The 20,996-nt window shown below is 42.1% G+C and overlaps 1 protein-coding gene across 1 annotated transcript; it reads right to left on the reverse strand.

Moving 5' to 3' along the window:
- Positions 1 to 13,981: 13,981 nt before the first annotated feature.
- On the reverse strand, positions 13,982 to 20,609 carry RND1 (Rho family GTPase 1). The gene is made up of 5 exons (XM_077297468.1): positions 20,391 to 20,609; positions 19,177 to 19,264; positions 15,360 to 15,469; positions 15,113 to 15,247; positions 13,982 to 14,758 (listed from the first exon to the last, which is right to left on the reverse strand). Exons 1-5 carry the CDS (start codon positions 20,508 to 20,510, stop codon positions 14,513 to 14,515), a joined length of 699 nt encoding a protein of 232 aa, XP_077153583.1. The 5' UTR covers positions 20,511 to 20,609; the 3' UTR covers positions 13,982 to 14,512.
- Between the last annotated feature and the right edge of the window lie 387 nt (positions 20,610 to 20,996).

Consider the following 20,996-nt stretch of genomic DNA (forward strand, 5'->3'; position numbering starts at 1 on the left):
AGATGCTGCTTTTAATAGTGACTACAGCATCTAAATGGTTAACAGAGTGTGGGGGTTCCCTCTTTATTCCCATTGGCATTCTGCGATCATGATCTTGTGGTCCTGATGTTTACCATGGCAATTCAAGGCCAAGTATCGGCCGTAGTGTCTGCCAGATATAGTGACATTTAGGTAGGAAATATTCTTTTCTCTTTCCTGTTATGCCACTTTTCATTAATTTCTGACAAGCATCTGAAGGGTCAATGAACTACCTCACAGCAATATTGAATGTTTGGAGGGGTGCTGTTTTTAACCCCTTAAGCCCCGAGGGTGGTTTGCACGTTAATGACCGGGCCAATTTTTACAATTCTGACCACTGTCCCTTTATGAGGTTATAACTCTGGAACGCTTCAACGGATCTTGGCGATTCTGACAAAGTTTTCTCGTGAGATATTGTACTTCATGTTAGTGGTAAAATTTATTCGATATAACTTGCGTTTATTTGTGAAAAAAACGGAAATTTGGCGAAAATTTTGAAAATTTCACAATTTTCCAACTTTGAATTTTTATGCCCTTAAATCACAGAGATATGTCACGCAAAATACTTAATAAGTAACATTTCTCACATGTCTACTTTACATCAGCACAATTTTGGAACCAAAATTTTTTTTTGTTAGGGAGTTATAAGGGTTAAAAGTTGACCAGAAATTTCTCATTTTTACAACACCATTTTTTTTTAGGGACCACATCTCATTTGAAGTCATTTTGAGGGGTATATATGATAGAAAATACCCAAGTGTGACACCATTCTAAAAACTGCACCCCTCAAGGTGCTCAAAACCACTTTCAAGAAGTTTATTAACCCTTCAGGTGTTTCACAGGAATTTTTGGAATGTTTAAATAAAAATGAACATTTAACTTTTTTTCACACAAAATTTATTTCAGCTCCAATTTGTTTTATTTTACCAAGGGTAACAGGAGAAAATGGACCCCAAAAGTTGTTGTACAATTTGTCCTGAGTACGCTGATACCCTATATGTGGGGGTAAACCACTGTTTGGGTGCAAGGCAGAGCTCGGAAGGAAAGGAGCGCCATTTGACTTTTCAATGCAAAATTGACTGGAATTTATATGGGACACCATGTTGCGTTTGGAGAGCCCCTGATGTGTCTAAACGTTGAAACCCCCCACAAGTGACACCAATTTGGAAAGTAGACCCCCTAAGGAACTTATCTAGATGTGTTTTGAGAGCTTTGAACCCCCAAGTGTTTCACTACAGTTTATAACGCAGAGCATTGAAAATAAGAATTATTTTTGTTTCCACAAAAATAATTTTTTAGCCCCCAGTTTTTTATTTTCCCAAGGGTAACAGGAGAAATTGGACCCCAAAAGTTGTTGTCCAATTTGTCCTGAGTACGCTGACACCCCATATGTGGGGGGGAACCACTGTTTGGGCGCATGGCAGAGCTCGGAAGGGAAGGAGCACCATTTGGAATGCAGACTTAGATGGATTGGTCTGCAGGCGTCACGTTGCATTTGCAGAGCCCCTGATGTACCCAAACAGTACAACTCCCCCACAAGAGACCCCATATTGGAAACTAGACCTCCCAAGGAACTTATCTAGATGTGTTGTGAGAACTTTGAACCCCCAAGTGTTTCACTACAGTTTATAACGCAGAGCCGTGAAAATAAAAATTATATTTTTTTTCACAAAAATGATTTTTTAGCCCCCAGTTTTGTATTTTCACAAGGTTAACAGGATAAATTGGACCCCAAAAGTTGTTGTCCAATTTTTCCTGAGTACGCTGATACCCCATATGTGGGGGGGAACCACTGTTTGGGCGCATGGCAGAGCTCGGAAGGGAAGGAGCGCCATTTGGAATGCAGACTTAGATGGATTGGTCTGCAGGCGTCACGTTGCATTTGCAGAGCCCCTGATCTACCCAAACAGTACAACCCCCCCACAAGTGACCCCATATTGGAAACTAGACCCCCCCAAGGAACTTATCTAGATGTGTTGTGAGAACTTTGAACCCCCAAGTGTTTCACTACAGTTTATAACGCAGAGCCGTGAAAATAAAAATTATTTTTTTCACAAAAATGATTTTTAGCCCCCCAAATTTTTATTTTCCCAAGGATAACAAGAGAACTTGGACCCCAAAAGTTGTTGTCCAATTTGTCCCGAGTACGCTGATGCCCCATATGTTGGGGTAAACCCGTTTGAACGCACGGGAGAGCTCGGAAGGCAAGGAGCACTGTTTTACTTTTTCAACGCAGAATTGTCTGGAATTGAGATCGGACGCCATTTCGCGTTTGGAGAGCCCCTGATGTGCCTGAACAGTGGAAACTCCCCAATTCTACCTGAAACTCTAATCCAAACACACCCCTAACCCTAATCCCAACTGTAACCCTAACCACACCCCTAACCCTGACACACCCCTAATTCTAATCCCAACCCTAATCCCAACCGTAAATGTAATCCAAACCCTAACCCTAACTTTAGCCCTAACCGTAACTTTAGCCCCAACCCTAACCCTAACTTTAGCCCCAACCCTATCCCTAACTTTAGCCCCAACCCTAACTTTAGCTCCAACCCTAGTCCCAACCCCAGCCCTAACCCTAGCCCTAACCCTAGCCCTAACCCTAGCCATAACCCTAACCCTAGCCCTAACCCTAGCCCTAATGGAAATAAATACATTTTTTTAATTTTATTATTTTTCCCTAACTAAGGGGGTGATGAAGGGGGGTTTGATTTACTTTATAGCATTTTTTATAGCGGATTTTTATGATTGGCAGCCGTCACACACTAAAAGACGCTTTTTATAGCAAAAAAGTTTTTGCATCTCCACATTTTGAGACCTATAATTTTTCCGTATTTTGGTCCACAGAGTCATGTGAGGTCTTGTTTTTTGCGGGACGAGTTGACCTTTTTATTGGTAACATTTTCGGACATGTGACACTTTTTGATCACTTTTTATTCCGATTTTTGTGAGGCAGAATGACCAAAAACCAGCTATTCATGAATTTCTTTTGGGGGAGGCGTTTATACCGTTCCACGTTTGGTAAAATTGATAAAGCAGTTTTATTCGACGGGTCAGTACGATTACAGCGATATCTCATTTATATCATTTTTTTATGTTTTGGCGCTTTTATACGATAAAAGCTATTTTATAGAAAAAATAATTATTTTGGCATCGCTTTATTCTGAGGACTATAACTTTTTTATTTTTTTGCTTATGATGCTATATGGCGGCTCGTTTTTTGTGGGACAAGATGACATTTTCAGCGGTACCATGGTTATTTATATCCGTCTTTTTGATCGCGTGTTATTCCACTTTTTGTTCGGCGGTATGATAATAAAGCGTTGTTTTTTGGCTCGTTTTTTTTTTTTCTTACGGTGTTCACTGAAGGGGTTAACTAGCGGGACAGTTTTATAGGTTGGGTCGTTACGGACGCGACGATACTAAATATGTGTACTTTTATTGTTTTGTTTTTTTTTTTTTTTATAAAGAAATGTATTTATGGGAATAATATTTTGTTTTCTTCTTTATTTAGGAATTTTTTTTTTTTTTTTACACATGTGCAAATTTTTTTTTTTACTTTGTCCCAGGAGCGGACATCACAGATCGCCGATCTGACAGTTTGTATAGCACTCTATCAGATCGGCGATCTCACTCACATCGCTGCAGGCTTACCAGCGCCTGCACGGCACCCGGAAGTACTCCCTGCAGGACCCGGATGTAGCCCCGTGGCCATTTTGGATCCGGGGACTGCAGGGAGGAGACGCTCGGTACAAGGTGAGTACATCGCCTTGTACCGATCGTCTCAGGGAAGCACGCAGGGAGCCCCCTCCTTGCGCGATGCTTCCCTGTACCGCCGGTACACTGCGATGTTTGATCGCACTGTGCCGGGGGTTAATGTGCCGGGGGCGGTCCGTGACCGCTCCTGTCACATAGTGCCGGATGTCAGCTGTGATAGGCAGCTGATACCCGGCCGCGATCGGCCGCGCTCCCCCCGTGAGCGCGGCCGATCGCTATGACGTACTATCCCGTCGGTGGGAATTAAGGCCCACCCCTCCTCGACGGGATAGTACGTCATATGGGATTAAGGGGTTAAAATGGTATCACATTTGGGGGGTTTCCAATATATAGACCCCCAAAGTGACTTCAAAACTGAACAGGTCCCTAAAAATATATATTTTGTTAATGTCCTTGTAAAAAAAAAAAAAGAAAAATTACTGCTACATTTTTAAACAAACCTTCTAAGATGTTAACAAAATAAAAGAACATTTCACAAATGGTGCTGATTTAAAGCATACATGTGGGAAATGTTATTTATTAGGCCGGGGTCACACTTGCGAGTGCAATGCGAGAAACTCGCATCAATACCCGGCACTCGGGACCGGACTGTGTGGCTCCATGTATTTCTATGCAGCTGAACGCTCCGATCCCGAGTGCCGGCGGCAGTGCCGGATATTGATGCGAGAGACTCGTGCGAGTTTCTTGCATTGCACTCGCAAGTGTGATTCCGACCTTAATGTTTTTGTGTGGTGTGACTATCTTGATTAAAGGGATAATTATTCAAAGTTTGAAAATTGCAAATATTTTGGAAATGGTCCCCACCTAGCCTAAAAAAGCAGCCCGCAGCTGCCCAGAAAAGGCGAATCTATTAGATGCGCCAATTTTGAAGCTTTGCCTTGTTCTTCCCACTCGCCCTGTAGCGGTGGCAAGTTGGGTAATGAGGAGTTAATGTCAACTTCCTATTGTAAGGTGTCATTAAGCCGGTTTAGTAATGGAGAGGCATCAATAAGACACCACTCCATTACTAATCCTATAGTTGTTAAAGGGTTAATAAAACACCACACAGTAAGAATAAAGTCTTTTAATGAAATAAAACAATAACCACAGTTTTGCTATCTTTACTAGTCTGCCATTTCAAGCGAAGCCCTCGATCTCCTGTAAAAAATGTCAAAATAAAAAAACAACAATATACCCATACCTGTCTGGTGTACAGTCAGTCCCACGCAGTAATCCATATCTAGGGGAATGTACAGTTTACAACCGGGAGCGCTGATAATGCGACTGCTCCCGGCTGTAAACTACTGGGGAGTGAATGAGAAGCAGTGAGCACAGACTCAGTGACATCGCCGCTAGTTACTGAGCCTGTGCCCGCAGCATCTCATTCAACTGTAAACATCGTTTTAATACCAAATGATCTTTAGTATAAATATCCCCCAGATATGGATTACGCCTTGAGACTGACTGTACGTCGGACCGGTATGGGTATATTGTTGGTTTTTTAATTTTTATTTATTACAGGAGATCAAGGGCATCGTTTGGATTGGCAGAAGAATAAAGATGTCAAAACTGTGTGTTCTTTCATTTAATTAAAATACTTTATTCTGCATGTGTGTGTTTATTTAACCCTTTACAAACTTCAGGACTAGTAATGGATAGGTGTGTTATTGACACCTCTCCATTACTAAGCCAGGCTTAATGTCACCTTACAATACAAAGGTGACATTAACCCCTTATTACCCCATATGCCACCACTACAGGGCAGTGGGAAGAGAGAGGCTAAGTGCCAGAATTGAACAACTGAAAATATGTCTTATATTCTAGGTTCTTCAAAGTAGCCACCTTTTGCTTTGATGACTGCTTTGCACACTCTTGGCATTCTCTTGATGAGCTTCAAGAGGTAGTCACCGGAAATGGTCTTCCAACAATGTTGAAGGAGTTCCCAGAGATGCTTAGCACTTGTTGGCCCTTTTGCCTTCACTCTGCGGTCCAGCTCACCCCAAACCATCTCGATTGGGTCAGGTCTGGTGACTGTGGAGGCCAGGTCATCTGGCGTAGCACCCCATTACTCTCCTTCTTGGTCAAATAGCCCTGACACAGCCTGGGGTGTGTTTGGGGTCATTGTCCTGTTGAAAAATAAATGATGGTCAAACTAAACGCAAACCAGATGGAATAGCATGCCACTGCAAGATGCTGTGGTAGCCATGCTGGTTCAGTATGCCTTCAATTTTGAATAAATCCCCAACAGTGTCACCAGCAAAGCACCCCCACACCATCACACCTCCTCCTCCGTGCTTCACAGTGGGAACCAGGCATGTAGAGTCCATCCGTTCACCATTTCTGCGTCGCACAAAGACACGGTAGTTGGAACCAAAGATCTCACATTTCGACTCATCAGACCAAAGCACAGATTTCCACTGGTCTAATGTCCATTCCTTGTGTTCTTTAGCCCAAACAAGTCTCTTCTGCTTGTTGCCTGTCCTTAGCAGTGATTTCCTAGCAGCTATTTTACCATGAAGGCCTGCTGCACAAAGTCTCCTCTTAACAGTTGTTGTAGAGATGTGTCTGCTGCTAGAACTCTGTGGCATTGACCTGGTCTCTAATCTGATCTGCTGTTAACTTGCGATTTCTGAGACTGGTAACTTGGATAAACTTATCCTCAGAAGCAGAAGTGACTCTTGGTCTTCCTTTACTGGGGCGGTCCTCATGTGAGCCAGTTTCTTTGTAGCGCTTGATGGTTTTTGCAACTGCACTTGGGGACACTTTCAAAGTTTTCCCAATTTTTCAGACTGACTGACCTTCATTTCTTAAAGTAATGATGGCCACTCGTTTTTCTTTACTTAGCTGCTTTTTTCTTGCCATAATACAAATTCTAACAGTCTATTCAGTAGGACTATCAGCTGTGTATCCACCAGACTTCTGCACAACACAACTGATGGTCCCAACCCCATTTATAAGGCAAGAAATCCCACTTATTAAACCTGACAGGGCACACCTGTGAAGTGAAGACCATTCCTGATGACTACCTCTTGAAGCTCTTCAAGAGAATGCCAAGAGTGTGCAAAGCAGTCATCAAAGCAAAAGGTGGCTACTTTGAAGAACCTAGAATATAAGACACATTCTCAGTTGTTTCACACTTTTGTTAAGTATATAATTCCACATGTGTTAATTCATAGTTTTGATGCCTTCAGTGTGAATTTACAATTTTCAGTCATGAAAATACAGAAAAATCTTTAAATGAGGTGTGTCCAAACTTTTGCTCTGTATTGTGTATATATATATATATATATATATATATGTATATATATATATATATATATATGTATATACAGTACACCTATACTATGTGTATATATCTATTCTACTGTATTGTAAGCTGTCAGTGTAATTTTACTGTACACCGCACATGAATTGCCGGCTTTTCAAAGGACACTGGTATTTCTCGCAAATCACACTGATGGTCCGTGTGGTGTTCGAGTTTTACTTGCACCCATAGACTTGCAAATGGCAGCATGGTATTTCACTCATACGTATAATACGGCTGAGAAAAAAAACGGTGATGGGAGCTGCCCCATAGATTAACATTGGTCCGAGTGCTATGTGATGTTTTCTCGCATAGCACTCGTCCATATTCCTCTCTAGTGTGACTCCAGCCTTATAGTAGAGTACCTTCATATAAGCAGGTTTCCTCGCACGATATAGTGCAAGGGTCTTCTGAATACACATGGTATTTATCTACATGTAACTGTGATAACCTTGGGATAAATGGGATCTGTATTGCAGTTGATTAACAAATACAAGGCTTAAACTATATTACATTTTGTTTTATGAAAGTCAGATAGATCTTGCGAAGCAACAAGCATCTCAGACACTCCAGCAGGTCTGGCTTCATCTATGATGTCAGTAAGACAATAAAAATCTACATAATACATCGAGGAGTGCAGCAGATTCTTGCCATTTACATGTGGATTTCAAGATCCTTCCAGCAGGCACCATCTTGGAAAGGGCCCAATTACATGGTGCAATTTATGCCCCTAACAAATGTGCATTTAACCGCACACAAGTCACTTGTCGCTAGATTATGAACCGTTTCACACCGGGGTTGAGGATAGGGACAGAACAATTACAATGTCTGTTCCCATGCAGCAAGCTTGTTGTCAGCAGCACATACTGTTTACACAGATGTGCTGCCAACAATAATGGAATGATGTGCATAAACAATCCAATCAGATAACAAACCAGTGTTTTGCACATTTATACGGCCTGATAATCTCTTTTTAACCCCCTTAGCGACCTTGGACGTACCCATATGTCTAGGTTGGTAGGTACTTACTGACCTTGGACATATGGATACATCATATCTTTAATACGGCAACCCGACTGCATTAAGGCGCCTGCTGCTTCTCACAGCAGGGCACCGAAAGTCATTGTCTCAGGGGTAGCACTGCCCCCCGCAACTACGATAACCGCTATTGGCTGTTCAGTCCTCCTGAACAGTCAATCACAGCATTTTCAGGGTTTTAGGCAATGAAATAATTACCTGAAACACTGATGTCCAGCCTAGCAACGCCAGTAGAGCCTAGCAACACCAGTTTGTGCATTCTGCAGCCGCCGAGCGCTGATCAGTGACATACATCACTGGTCAGCATCCATACTCGCTGTTTTACCGGACTTTTTTGTCCCTGTCTAATTTCCCCCCTTTTTGCACCACCTCCGTGTGTGCATCGTGCAGCTCCCGATCAGAAGCTCATCACTGATTGGCACCTGTGCTCGCTTTTGGCAAGAACTTCTTTTTCCTGTCAATTTTTGTATCCCCTATTTGCACTACACATCTGTGTGTGCATCCTACAGCCATCGAGCACTGGTTGGTGACGTACATCACCAATTGTTTTTTTTGTGTGAAAAACAGAATTTAACATTTTTATTAGATTAACTGATAGGACTAGATTAGGAACAGTAAAAATATACTGCAGTAATCGGCATCTACTTCAGTATTTTTTACTGAATTTAGTCAGGGTTAGTGTCAGTAAAGTGAATTAAAAAAAATTAGACTAGATGGTAGGAGTAGATTTGGGACAGTAAAAAAATATACTGTAGTAAGCGGTGACTACTACAGTATTTTTTACTGAATTTAGTCAGTCAGGGTGTCAGATAGCGTGGAAAAAAAGAATCACATCCATGAGTGCGTCTTATAGCACGTCACTGATCGGGCTCCTTTTGTTGTTTCTTTTGGTATGAAAAAAAAGAAAAAAAAATTAGATTAGTTGATAGGACTAGATTAGGGACAGTAAAAAACATAATTGTCGACTTCTATCGTATTTTTTACTGAATTTAGTTAGGGTTAGCGTCAGTGCGGAAAAAAAGAATCACCACGTGAGTGCGTCCTACAGCCACCCTTCATCATTTTCTAACTGGATACCTCTAGATGCAGTAAAAATGATGATGTTTTGGGGTTTTCTTCTCCACATGGAGATAGTGAAGAAGTCAGAACTTTGCAAAATATTGGAGTGTTGACGTTTTGTATTAACACTCCACTGTTCCACATGGCCATGACCAGTAAACGATTGGAGGCAATGCAGTTTTGCATTACAGTGATAATGCACAATGTCCTCCCTGACCGACTTTTCAAACTTCGTCTAGTCATTGATTACTTCAGCAACAAGTTTGCTGAGGTGTACAACCCAAAGAATAAATAAAAATATTGTATTTTTTGGCTTTTTCAATTGGACCCAAGAAAGGGTTACCATTTATTCCTCTTTTTCCCCCCTAGTTTGTGTGGGCTTGTGGTGGGTGTAATGTCTTGAATGATACTGATGCATAGAAGAATGTGGATTGGACAGTACCATGAGAAACGCCAAAGCATGGTACAAAAAGCTGGTTGTTCGCATTGTACAAATGCCAATGTACAACACTTTCATGCTATCCTTCACGATGTGCAGACCAGACCGGTACGTACCTTCAGTTCCAGAACGTAGTAATCAAGGTCCTAATCTTTGAAGATCACGAAAGAGTGGGCGCCAGTAATTCCGGAACTGAAGGTGCTTATATCATACCAGGCCAACATTTCCCTGGTGAGGTCCCTCAAACCACATATAAAGGTTACAAGGTGCCGAATGTGTTACAGAAGGGGGATATGCAAGGACACCACTTATCAATGCGACACCTGTCCCGACAAACCTGGCCTGTGTATAAAAGAATGCTTCAAAGTGTACCACACATCCATGTACTGAATTTTTTTACTTACACAACTCACGTATGCCAACCTGACGTACACTACACAGCTCACATATGCCTACCTGATGCACTCTACACTACTCACGTATACCACATTATAAAATTCACATACCAGGAAACACAATATAGTCAATTGTGTGTGTGTGTGTGGGGGGGTTCCATTGTTTAGGCACATTAGGGGCTCTCCAAATGCAACATCAGGCTCGCACACCATTTCAACGTTTGCATTCCAAAACGTCACTCCATCCCTTCTGAGCTCTGCCATGCGCCCAAACAGTAGAATTCTCCCACATATGGAGAATCAGTGAAGTCAGAATTCATTGCACAACAAATTTTGGGGTCAATTTTCTCCTGTTACCCTTGTGAAAAAAAGTGGTTAAAAATATTTTTGTGGAAAATGTAATTTTTTTTATTTTCATGGCTGTGTTATAAATTTCTGTAAAGCACCTTGGGGTTCAAGGTGCTCACCACACACCTAGATAATTGCTTGGGGGGGGATGACTGTTCCAAAATTGCATAATTTGGGGGGGGGGGGGTTTCACTGTTTAAGGCACATCGATTCCAGACACTTGTGTTCAAAAAGTCATTCATTGCTCCTTCCCTTCTGAGGCCTGCTGTGTGCCCAATCAGTAGTTTTCCCCTACATATAGGGTATCAGCGTGGTCAAGAGAAATTTAGCAAATTTTGGTGTTCATTTCCTTCTTTTACCCTTGTGAAAACAAATTGGGGTTTAAAGTAACATTTTTGTGAAAAAAAAATATATATATATTTTTACTTGCATTGCTTCAGTTCCTGTGAAGCACCTTAAGGGTTAATAAATGTATTGAATGTGGGTTTCAGCACCTTGCGATGTGCAGTTTTTAGAATGGTGTCACTTATGTATTTGTTATGTAGACCCCTCAGGGTATGTTTCCACGTTCAGGAAACGCTGCGTTTTTCCGCAGCGTCAAAAACGCAGCATCCAGATGTTACAGCATAGTGGATGGGATTTCATGAAATCCCGACTCCACTATGCGTTTAAAAACGCATGCGTTTTTGCCGCGAAAACGCATGCGCGGTGCGTTTTTCAAAACGCAGCATGTTGCTACAATGAGCAAAACACGCAGGTACACCGCAGGTAACCTGCCAGTGACCTCAGGTGCAGTTTTGGTCAGGATTTTACTTGCATAAAATCCTGACCAAAGCCTGAAGCAAACCTGAACGTGGACACATACCCTTAGGGTATGTGTCCACGTTCAGGATTGCATCAGGATTTGGTCAGGATTTTTCATCAGTATTTGTAAGCCAAAACCAGGAGTGGGTGATAAATGCAAAAGTGGAGCATATGTTTCTATTATACTTTTCCTCTAATTGTTCCACTCCTGGTTTTGGCTTACAAATACTGATGAAAAATCCTGACCAAATCCTGATGCAATCCTGAACGTGGACACATACCCTTAAAGTAACTGATGTGCTCCCTAAAAAAAATAAGTTCGTAATTTTTGTTGGAAAAAATTGCTGTCAACTTTTAACCCTTCTAACAAAAAAAATTATGTTATAAAAATTGTGTTGATATAAAGTAGACATGTGGTAAATGTTAGTTATTGTGTGGCATAATTCTGTTTTAAGGTATAAAAAAAAAAAAAGAAATTTGCCAAATTTGATTTTTTTCATAAATAAATGCAAGTCATATTGAATACATTGTACCACCATCATGAAGTACAATGTCACAAAAAAAAGGTCTCAGAAGCAGTGGGATCTGTTGAAGCATTCCAGAGTTACCACATAAAGTGACACTGGTCAGAATTGTAAAATTTGGCCTGGCCATTATGGTGTAGACAGGCTTGGGGGGGTTGAACGGGTTTGCCATCATCATATGGACAGTGCTAAACGTGCATCCTCCTGGGCACCTTGATTACACAGAAAGGTGAGCATTTTTACTTTCAACCATGCTTGATAATTTGTTTGACTGTTTTTGTTGCTTTGAGGGTATGTGCACACGTCAGGATTTCTTGCAGAAATTGTCCTGACAAAATCCGGACATTTCTGCCAGAAATCCGCATGCGTTTTTTACGCTTTTTTGCGTTTTTTTTCCCTGACACTCCAATTTAATGGGAAATTCACAAAAATAATGAACATGTCGCTTCTTTTTCCGGAATGTGTTTTTTGCGGAAAAAAAATGCAACATGTGCACAAAAAATGCGGAATGCATTCTAAATGATAGGATAATGTATGCTTTTTTTATGCGTTATTATAGCGTTTTTATCAGGGAAATCCGCAAAAAAATAAAAACGCGAAAATGCCTGAAGAAATCCGGACGTGTGCACATACCCTAAAGGGCATTTATAAATATCTTGTAAAACCCCTTTTATTTGTAGGGCTATTTATTCGCACATGTATTGTCACTGTTTACCTGCAATCTGGGACACAACATTTTCATCATGGACTTCTACATGTAGAGGTCACACTTTACTGGAGCCTCCTGAGGAACCGTCAAGGCTATACACAGCAAGGGATGCAGACAAGTAATTTGAATTAAGTGTATGTATTGCTATATTCTACATATGTCTTTATACACCATATATTTAACTGGAGTTTTATTTGAAAAGCCGTTACACATTTTTTGCTCTATATGGTGTCCTTGGGTTCTTCTAATATGCCAAGTAGCTTTCACTATTTAGTACTAGGACCCGACAGGGGCAGCCTTTGCTTAACAGGGGTGCCAACCTCTGAGGGTGGGTAGTGCTGTACCTTAGGGCCACATAGGGAAAGAGTGTTTTCTCTTGGGCATGGTTTATATATATAAAAAATTTAACATCTGTGGCAATATGCATCTATTTTATATCATATCACTTCTGCATGATATATCAAAGTATTCACACATTTAAAAAGGGTTTTTCTCTTTTAAGCTGCTACAGTAATACCATTGACATTTTGAGCACATTTTCACCACTGATATACAGGTATGGCTTCTGTGGCATGGGAACAGACAAGACACCTTTCCATAGGTTTTTGGTGTAAAGTTTTCTACAAGTGATCAGGTAGTTTCCCAGGTCTATATGATGTTTGCCTGCCCACAACATTCTTTTTTAAATTTAGTGGAAGGCCATAAGTACTTCTGAAGCAGTCAATATTGCTGAGGGTTAATAGTCCCTGCAAGGGATATGTAGTATTACACTTAAAAGGGTAATCTAGGACCAATTAGTTCTTAGACCCATAGCAAAAAGTAGTTAACAGGCTAACTCCCTGCCTTTTCTGCCCACCGCCAATCTCTGCCTGCTCAGTGGTCACAGACCACTCATGCCAGTGATTCAGCAGTCTCTGCTGACAGAAGCAGCTTCTCTTCCGTTTTGCTGATGGGGTGTGACTATGGGCGTCATGCTAATTGACAAGCGGTTCTCCGCAGTTAGGTAGCAGAGAGGCAGCTGTCAATCAGCATGATCTAGGCAGTCACACCACATTAGCAGAGCAAACTGGAGAGGAAGAGTTGTTCTGTTGACATGGAACCACTGAATCTCTGGCAGGAGCAGTCGGTGACTGCTCTGAGTCAGCTCCGGGTAGAACAGACGGTAGGTAGCTAGGACATCAAAGTGCTTTAATGAAACAGTGATCATCTCAATTAAAAAAAATCTCCATGGGCTATAGACTATAGAGGATTAATTTTGCAGAGACATTGCTTTTTTTAGGATACTTTCCAACAAGACTCATGCCAATGTACTCTAGAACTGGATGGGGTGGCGGTGCTTCCTTAGGCAGAATATGGGACTCCTTCAAGTCTTTACATAATGAGCTAATCTGTCAAATCTAAAGTTGCACCAAATAACTTCACTAATAAGGAAAACATCACGTGTGTAGTTGGACTGTATGCACGTGTCTTTAATTATGTGGTAGTGATGAAATCTTGCAAATCCAACATGAGTGCTTCAAAGTTTCCATAAAAAAAAAAAAGTTTATTTATGCCTTGCCAAGGTGTTCTGAAATTAACAAGTCCAGATTTGTTTCTCCCATATATTTTCAATAAATAAATGTAGTGTCACAGATCAAGCACACACAGATTTACAATTGATTAAAATAATAATAAAAAAAAATGTATACAGTCTTCACAGCGCAGGGAAGAAAACCACTTTAATCAGCAGTTTCACCAACAGCTGCTACCTATACAATAATGTACAGGCACAAGTACCACAGGGTTAATACTGTAATGATAAATTTTCTGGCAAGTCCAGGGAGTTGGCCAAGGTATGGGAAGGGATAATTCTATTGAAAGCAGCCTTTTATTTTAGTGGTCTCCTGACATCCTCCACCACACCATTCGGATTTCAACTCCATCTTTCATGTGCAATCAAGTCTTTGTGCAAATTTTCTCAGCCCTTCTTCTCCAAGCCTCTGTGCCAGCTCAATCCCTGGGGGTGAGGCTACTGCGCTCAGGATCTTCACCCCCGGGCCCGGCGTTCTCTGCCAGTAATGATAAAGAACGCTGGGGAATGTCCAAAATCTAATACAAGAGTCCATGTTTCATGCAGCCCTACATCAGGCAACAGCTCTTGGCCTTCTCTTTCTTGAAGGTGGAAGAAATTAATTCAGAGCGACTAGGCAGATTTAAGAGTCTCTTCGATAAACTCCGGACAGGGCTTCTACGGTTGGGGGGTGTAGGTTTAGACAGACACAGTGAGGATGCAGAGCGAAATATGCTGTGCACACTTTTTTCTGATGTGAAGGCTGAACACTCTAGATAGCTCTCGGCTCCTAGTTGCTTGGCGGCAGCACATCCCTGGAAATAGAAAGAGGATATTAAAAATGGTGGACCGTTATTATACAAAGGTAATGGATAAATGTATTCTAGGATTTAACGCCAACTTTACAAATTCAGTCCATGTGCCCGCAAAGCTTTGTGCAACAACAAACAATGAAACACAAAGGGATCCAGCACTAAAAGTCCAATTTTGACTTCTAACAAACATGTTGCCAATTTGGCACAAGTGCCAGTTGGTTGCAGAACAAGTACAGTCTGTTCATGACTAATTACTACAAAATGAACTGCAATAAAGGTCATAGCCAACAGATCAGCATTTCATGGTGGATTTGATAAAAAATGTCATGTATTCACATTGAATTATGCACAAACCTGTTCATATGACACAGGGGTCTGTTTCTGGTTGGACAGCTCCATAATTGTGCTGAGGTCAGTTCGTAAGTCTGTTTTGCAGCCTATTAGAAGTATTCTTGTGTTGGGGCAGTAGTCCACAATTTCTGTCTTCCACTAAAAGGGTACAGAAAGCCAATATAAATGATCTTTAGCATAGATTTTACCAGTATAAATACATGTATCTATGCTGATGGTACCAACTGAGCAGAAAACTGAAAATACCCACCTTCTTTAATGCACTATCAAGGCTTTCTGGTCGGCTTACATCAAAGCAGAGCAGTACTGCATCAGAGTCACTGTAGCAGAGAGGACGGACATTATCGTAATAAGGAGAACCTGTCAAGAGAAGAGATAAATGGTCATCAAGTGTGAAGATCAGACACATGCTTGCTGCTATTCACACTGAATGCAGAAGTAAATTTGTAATTAAATGAAGTTTGCTTTCTTTGCATTTGATAAAATTCAATCTATATTATACACACATACATTTCATACATCATTCACCCCTATGTACTTCATTGTAAGTTCCAACTCTATTAGAAAAACTATTAAGTAACAGACGGCCCCTACTACACATGCCATAGAGGAATTTGGGTTATTTGGTTACAGCCACACTTGTAAAATACACAATTGGCTCCACTGCATACTGGGGAGATATGCAAGTTATGCACAGACTACTACAAAATACATTTTTCTTTATATAAAAGCTTTATCTGTCATTGCCATTTATGGTTTAGACTTTCCTAAATTTTACTTCCAGGAAGCAGACTATCTGGTATAGTCATTCAGCAAAAGTGGATCCTCCAGCAGAGGGGACCAATGTTATACCGCCAAATATGACAAGTGGTATGGAGCCACAATATTAAGAAAATAATGTAGCAGTCATGGAAAATCTAATGCAATAATTTTTTTCAACATTAAGAAATAAAAGTGCAAAACTCAAATGAAACTGCGTTGGTACTGGTGAACCACCAATATGGCTGTGAGCCATGATTATGCCACAGTCCATGGAACCATGCTCTGGAGATATGGTCTCTAAATTCTGGTCACCATCATATGGTGTTACCTTGGAATCTAGGTTTAGCAAATAGCCTGTTACACATCTATAACTTCCAAAGAGCCACATGTTAGGTATCAATGGAGAAGATATTTGCCTTTCATTATACCAATATTGTGTTTTCTGAAAGCTTTGACTTGAGCTGGAGAACTTCAGGGACAAGTTGGCTACTTAAGCTGAACATGTGTAAGTACTGGAGCAATCCTTCCCCGAGGAGGCCATTATAAGCGACAACAGCCTCTCTGTATAGAAGAGGTTTGGGAAACCATCTCAGTTTAATGACCGCTTCAAAGAAGGAGCAATCATGACTTTTCCAGCACAGCATGCCAAGTGAGCCACCATGTACAAGAGCCTTCTCAATGACTTAAGGGGCCAGAGACAACGGGTAGCACTTAGAGCAAAAAAGAAATTAAGTATGGGAGTTTATTTGTGGGTATGTCGCCTGGACAGCACCCCTTAGGCACACAGGGCACGAGCGCTGCAAGTCATAAGCTTTCCACACTTCACCCTCCCGTTCAGGTTTCAGCTCAGCAGCTTCGTGCTTAGAATAGCAAATACCCCCTCCCTGACTAGGAGAACAGTTTCCATAGCAACAAGCTCAGACCAATCCTGTTAGGGGACAGGAGGCTGCAGACTATCAAGACATTCTATATCGAAAAATCTACGATAAGGACGTAACTATTATAGGTGCTCCTATTCAGCACCGCACTCCACCAGTTATGTGCCAGGCAATAGCGCCAAACACTTCCAAATTACTGAAGTCACACCTGCACCCAGCAAACATCCCAAATGCACAGGACGAAACATCCCGACACATAGGACATGGTTAAATCTACATTAGGAGCAAAGTTCCAAATATCAGCTATTAAAACTGAAGCCGTGCTCACTCCCCATTGGTGAAGATTTTAACTTTGAAATTAATTGCAGCAAATAATTTGATTCAGAGTCCTGGCTGGCGACCTGGCATAGCCAGTGTACTGTTCAAGGACTGGCTGGTGCCTGCTGCATCCCTTCCCCTGGGGCTCTTCGGAAACTGCGTAGCTGAATGTACAATTCTCAGCCACACACTGGCGAGAAGATTCCTGCCACTGATCTGCAGCATTGACTAGACTGGCTGTGCATAGCAAATAGCCAGCACTGCACCTCTGGAAAGGTAATCCAAAATCAATGGCACAAGGGCCTGTATTAGAGCGCTTAGAAGATGACAAGATTAAAGACGCACACACTAAGGAGACGTATCCAGCGAAGACACAAGATGACCAGCATAGTGGCTGTAGTGTGTGATTATACTGAGCCATCTACTCTAGGGCTCACATTTGTCTCCAGAAAAGCCATGTTGCAACCAGTCTGGTTAATTTTTCCAGTTTAGTCAACTTGAACAAAGCCAAGTGTAATGGGACACCTTTCCTACAGGAGACCCAGTAGATATAGATATGTCTCAGAAATACAACACTAAGCTCTTTGGGTCAAAATATTATTAGAATGAACGACTAAAGGTGTGCCAACAAAACCAAATCACCATTTTGTCCAGGAACATACTGTTCTTGTAGAAAAGGGTGTCACTAAAGGGTAGAAAGGCAGGAACATGGTGTGCCAAAGCAATTTTTTTTTTTTTTTTTTACAAGAAATAGCCATGTTATGTGAGGGTCCTACAGCCAATGGATGGAGGAAGCTTTTAGATTTAGAAGAAAATAAGGAACACTTTACACAAACCTGTTGAAATGTGTAATAAGATCATTTTTTGCAAGGTTCATTTCAAAACTAATGGAAACAAAAACATCCCAGTGACTGAAAAGCCGTAAAACAGGAAGTGAGAGAAAGGGCATTAGGAGATAGGCCTTTTTGGACAACATTCAGGAGAATGAGATTCCATCTAATTAGCAGTTACAATGTGGCTGTTAAGTATGGAAATGACCAGTAGGTGTTGGCCACCAGTGGCTCCCATTCACATATCCCTGAGGGCAGTTTCAGGCTTGAAAGACCAGCTTTACAGCACCCAGCAGGCAGCACCATAAACCTTTCATTATGGCCCTGTTAGCACAACTGGAAAGGAATGTCAAAAGCTCTACAAACCATTCCCACCTATAATCGTCCACTCCCCTAACAATACTAGGTTAGCACAAGAGCAGGGCCTATCATAAGGCAATGCAGGAACATGTCTGGGCCCAACAACTAGAAGAACACATTGGTGCTTTCGCACAAAGATTTAACATGTGCTTCAAGGAATCTGGAGGAACATTTCTGAAGAGCGAGCTTTTAGCCTTGTATATTAATATAAGGTAAGGTCCAACAATGCAAGTAACGCGGGCAATCATAATTTTAGTCTAGTGATCATCCCAATTGTAGGCACAACCCAGGAATAATAAAGATGGATGGCAGACATTAGCAGCCATTTGTCCAATCACCAATACCATAATGCCTACAGGATAAAGGCCATTTACAAGGGTGTCAGTCTAAACAAATATGGCAGATCAGAGCTTCCTTCCTGTATCTGAGCAAGCAAACATCTGCTGTAGCTACAATAGGATGGTTGAAACATTGGGATTCTCCTGAGCAAGTGTCATTAGCTATAAAATATCTAAAATTAATTTTCTTCTCCATCACTTGGCCCTAAACCAGCATACATAACCCATTCTGCACATGACACTGGTTGATAGGTCAAGGGTCAATTTGTAATTTTATTTTCTGAGACTAACGGGTTACTCCTCATTGCAAATTGTTGTCGCACATCATTCCCAATTATATATAGCCCTGAGATAAATTGATCTCATGTCCACAAGTCAATTTGTAGCCCTTAGCCTAAAATCAAGTCATCTTTTTTAGCTATCATTTATAATCAACTATTAACTGTTGATACATTTAGAAAAAAAATAAAAAAATTGGCCATCTGCAGCATGAAGATCTTAGGTTGAATGAAGCCGTATATTAACCCCTTTAATAATGTGATCTTAAAGAAGAATAATGTTGCTCCTTGTGGTATACATACCTGATGTGTCCCATAAGCTGAGCTCCACACGATTCTCCTCCGTCTCCAAGCTAGCTGTGTAGTTCTCAAACACTGTGGGCACATATGTCTAGAAACAAGAGACACACATATATAGCTTACTGACAACACTGCAGCCAACAGAGATACTTCGGTGCAACAGAGCAGTGCTAGGACATCATTGTAGCCAACACAAGCACAGGGAGTTGACACCTACGCAACACAATGGAACTGCGGGCAAGAGCTCGCTGACACCACTGCAGCCAACGCAAGCACACGTGTCTCGATGGCACCACTGCAACATACAGATATTGATACGCAAGGCAAGTGCACCACACAATAAGACAATCCAGACAAGCAAGACAAAGGAGAAAATCCAGAGTCAGACTTCAGAACTCAAAGAGAGAAGATCTCAGCAAATATTGACATTTATGCAGATTCCTGACAACTAAAACACTTATCTGCCCAATTGTTTTACCCAATTCAGATAAGAAAATTGTGACATTTTAACAATGCATTGTCATCCCGTCCTTCACCACACAATGGTCACAGGTAATGACACCACACAATAGCCAGAAGCTGGTGGGTAGAGGAATAGTGCACACACATACATCCACCATGTACCCTTGGGGTGACAAGTTGACCTTTATCAGCACCCCCATTTTTAAGATTTGCGGTCTGCATGCAGCAGACATGTCCCATCATCTCAATATGGAACCGATCACAAAGGATTGCACCCTAAATTCACCACACAGCCTTTGTTACAAAGACCATAACTTCACACCAGTGCCCATCATGTGTGACCCCACAGATGGCAGCATTCTCAACACAGTAACCAAGGGTCCCAAAAACACCACTAATTACAGTGTATTACTTGTGGTTAGTGATGACCCACCAGACAGCCAGGCCAGAAATGGGAAGATCTGTAGAACACAATGTCTGAAATGACAACTCTAGAATAAAGTGGTATTTTGGCATCACTCATGGGCATCTTGGTGCCACCACACACACCAGTGGTAAATGCCAGGACAGGGCAGGTGACATGGAGCCGGTGAGCGGAGGTCCTGGGAATAATGCCGTCACAGCCCAGTGCACCGGCATCTCAGCAATGTCACAGGGCTACATGGGAAACTGGGCACCGGGGTTAAAGGGCACCAGTACAAAGCCCGGGAGAGGACCCGAGCCGCCCACTCCGCAGCGACCCCAGAATAGCTCACCTCAGGGTAACAGTCCTTCGCCAGCACTTGTAGCATCGCCGTCTTCCCACAGTGCACTTCCCCGACCAGCACCAGCTTGCACCGGACCACGGAGGGCTGAGGATTCCTTCTCTCCTTCATTGTATTGTGGTAACAGCTCAGGACGCAGAGAATACAAAGTGGCTTCCAGTTAACGACGCTAAAACCTCACACGAGAATCCAGCGGAGCTACTGAGCCTTCTGGGCACATTCCGCTGTATATATAGGAGGCTCCGCGCCAATCACAAGGTGAGGACTCAGAGCCCGCGGGCCAATCCGCGGCCGGCTCTGTAGCACGCCCCGCCCTCTTAGTGTGGTAACCCGCAGTCCGGCTTCCTAGTGAAAGGCATGTGGTGTAATGTGCGACGGCATACAGTGTGTGCGTGCCCGCCCGCCCGGCTGGCGGGGTGCACGGAGCGGCAAGCGTCAGTGTGCCGCCACTGCTGTCACTAGGATAGCCACCATTCAGCTTTCCTGTACACCTGCATGTCTAATATAGGGGTGAGCCCTCCACATACCTGTATAATAGCACCAGAGCTCCCCGGGGTCTTACGTGGGACAATTAGGGCACTACTAAAACTAGGCTGG

The sequence above is a fragment of the Ranitomeya variabilis genome, chromosome 3 (assembly GCF_051348905.1).
Source record: "Ranitomeya variabilis isolate aRanVar5 chromosome 3, aRanVar5.hap1, whole genome shotgun sequence".
In the NCBI taxonomy this organism is placed as follows: Eukaryota; Metazoa; Chordata; class Amphibia; order Anura; family Dendrobatidae; genus Ranitomeya; species Ranitomeya variabilis.

Bases quoted from the DNA above. Each gene is read 5' to 3' on its own strand.
- RND1 (XM_077297468.1), bottom strand. From the start codon at position 20,510: ATGAAGGAGAGAAGGAATCCTCAGCCCTCCGTGGTCCGGTGCAAGCTG. The intron at 15,470-19,176 runs GTATGTATACCA...TTCTCTTGACAG, and splicing joins CAGCTTATGGGACACATCAG to GTTCTCCTTATTACGATAAT. The intron at 14,759-15,112 runs GTTTGTGCATAA...TTCTATTTCCAG, and splicing joins CCCCTGTGTCATATGAACAG to GGATGTGCTGCCGCCAAGCA.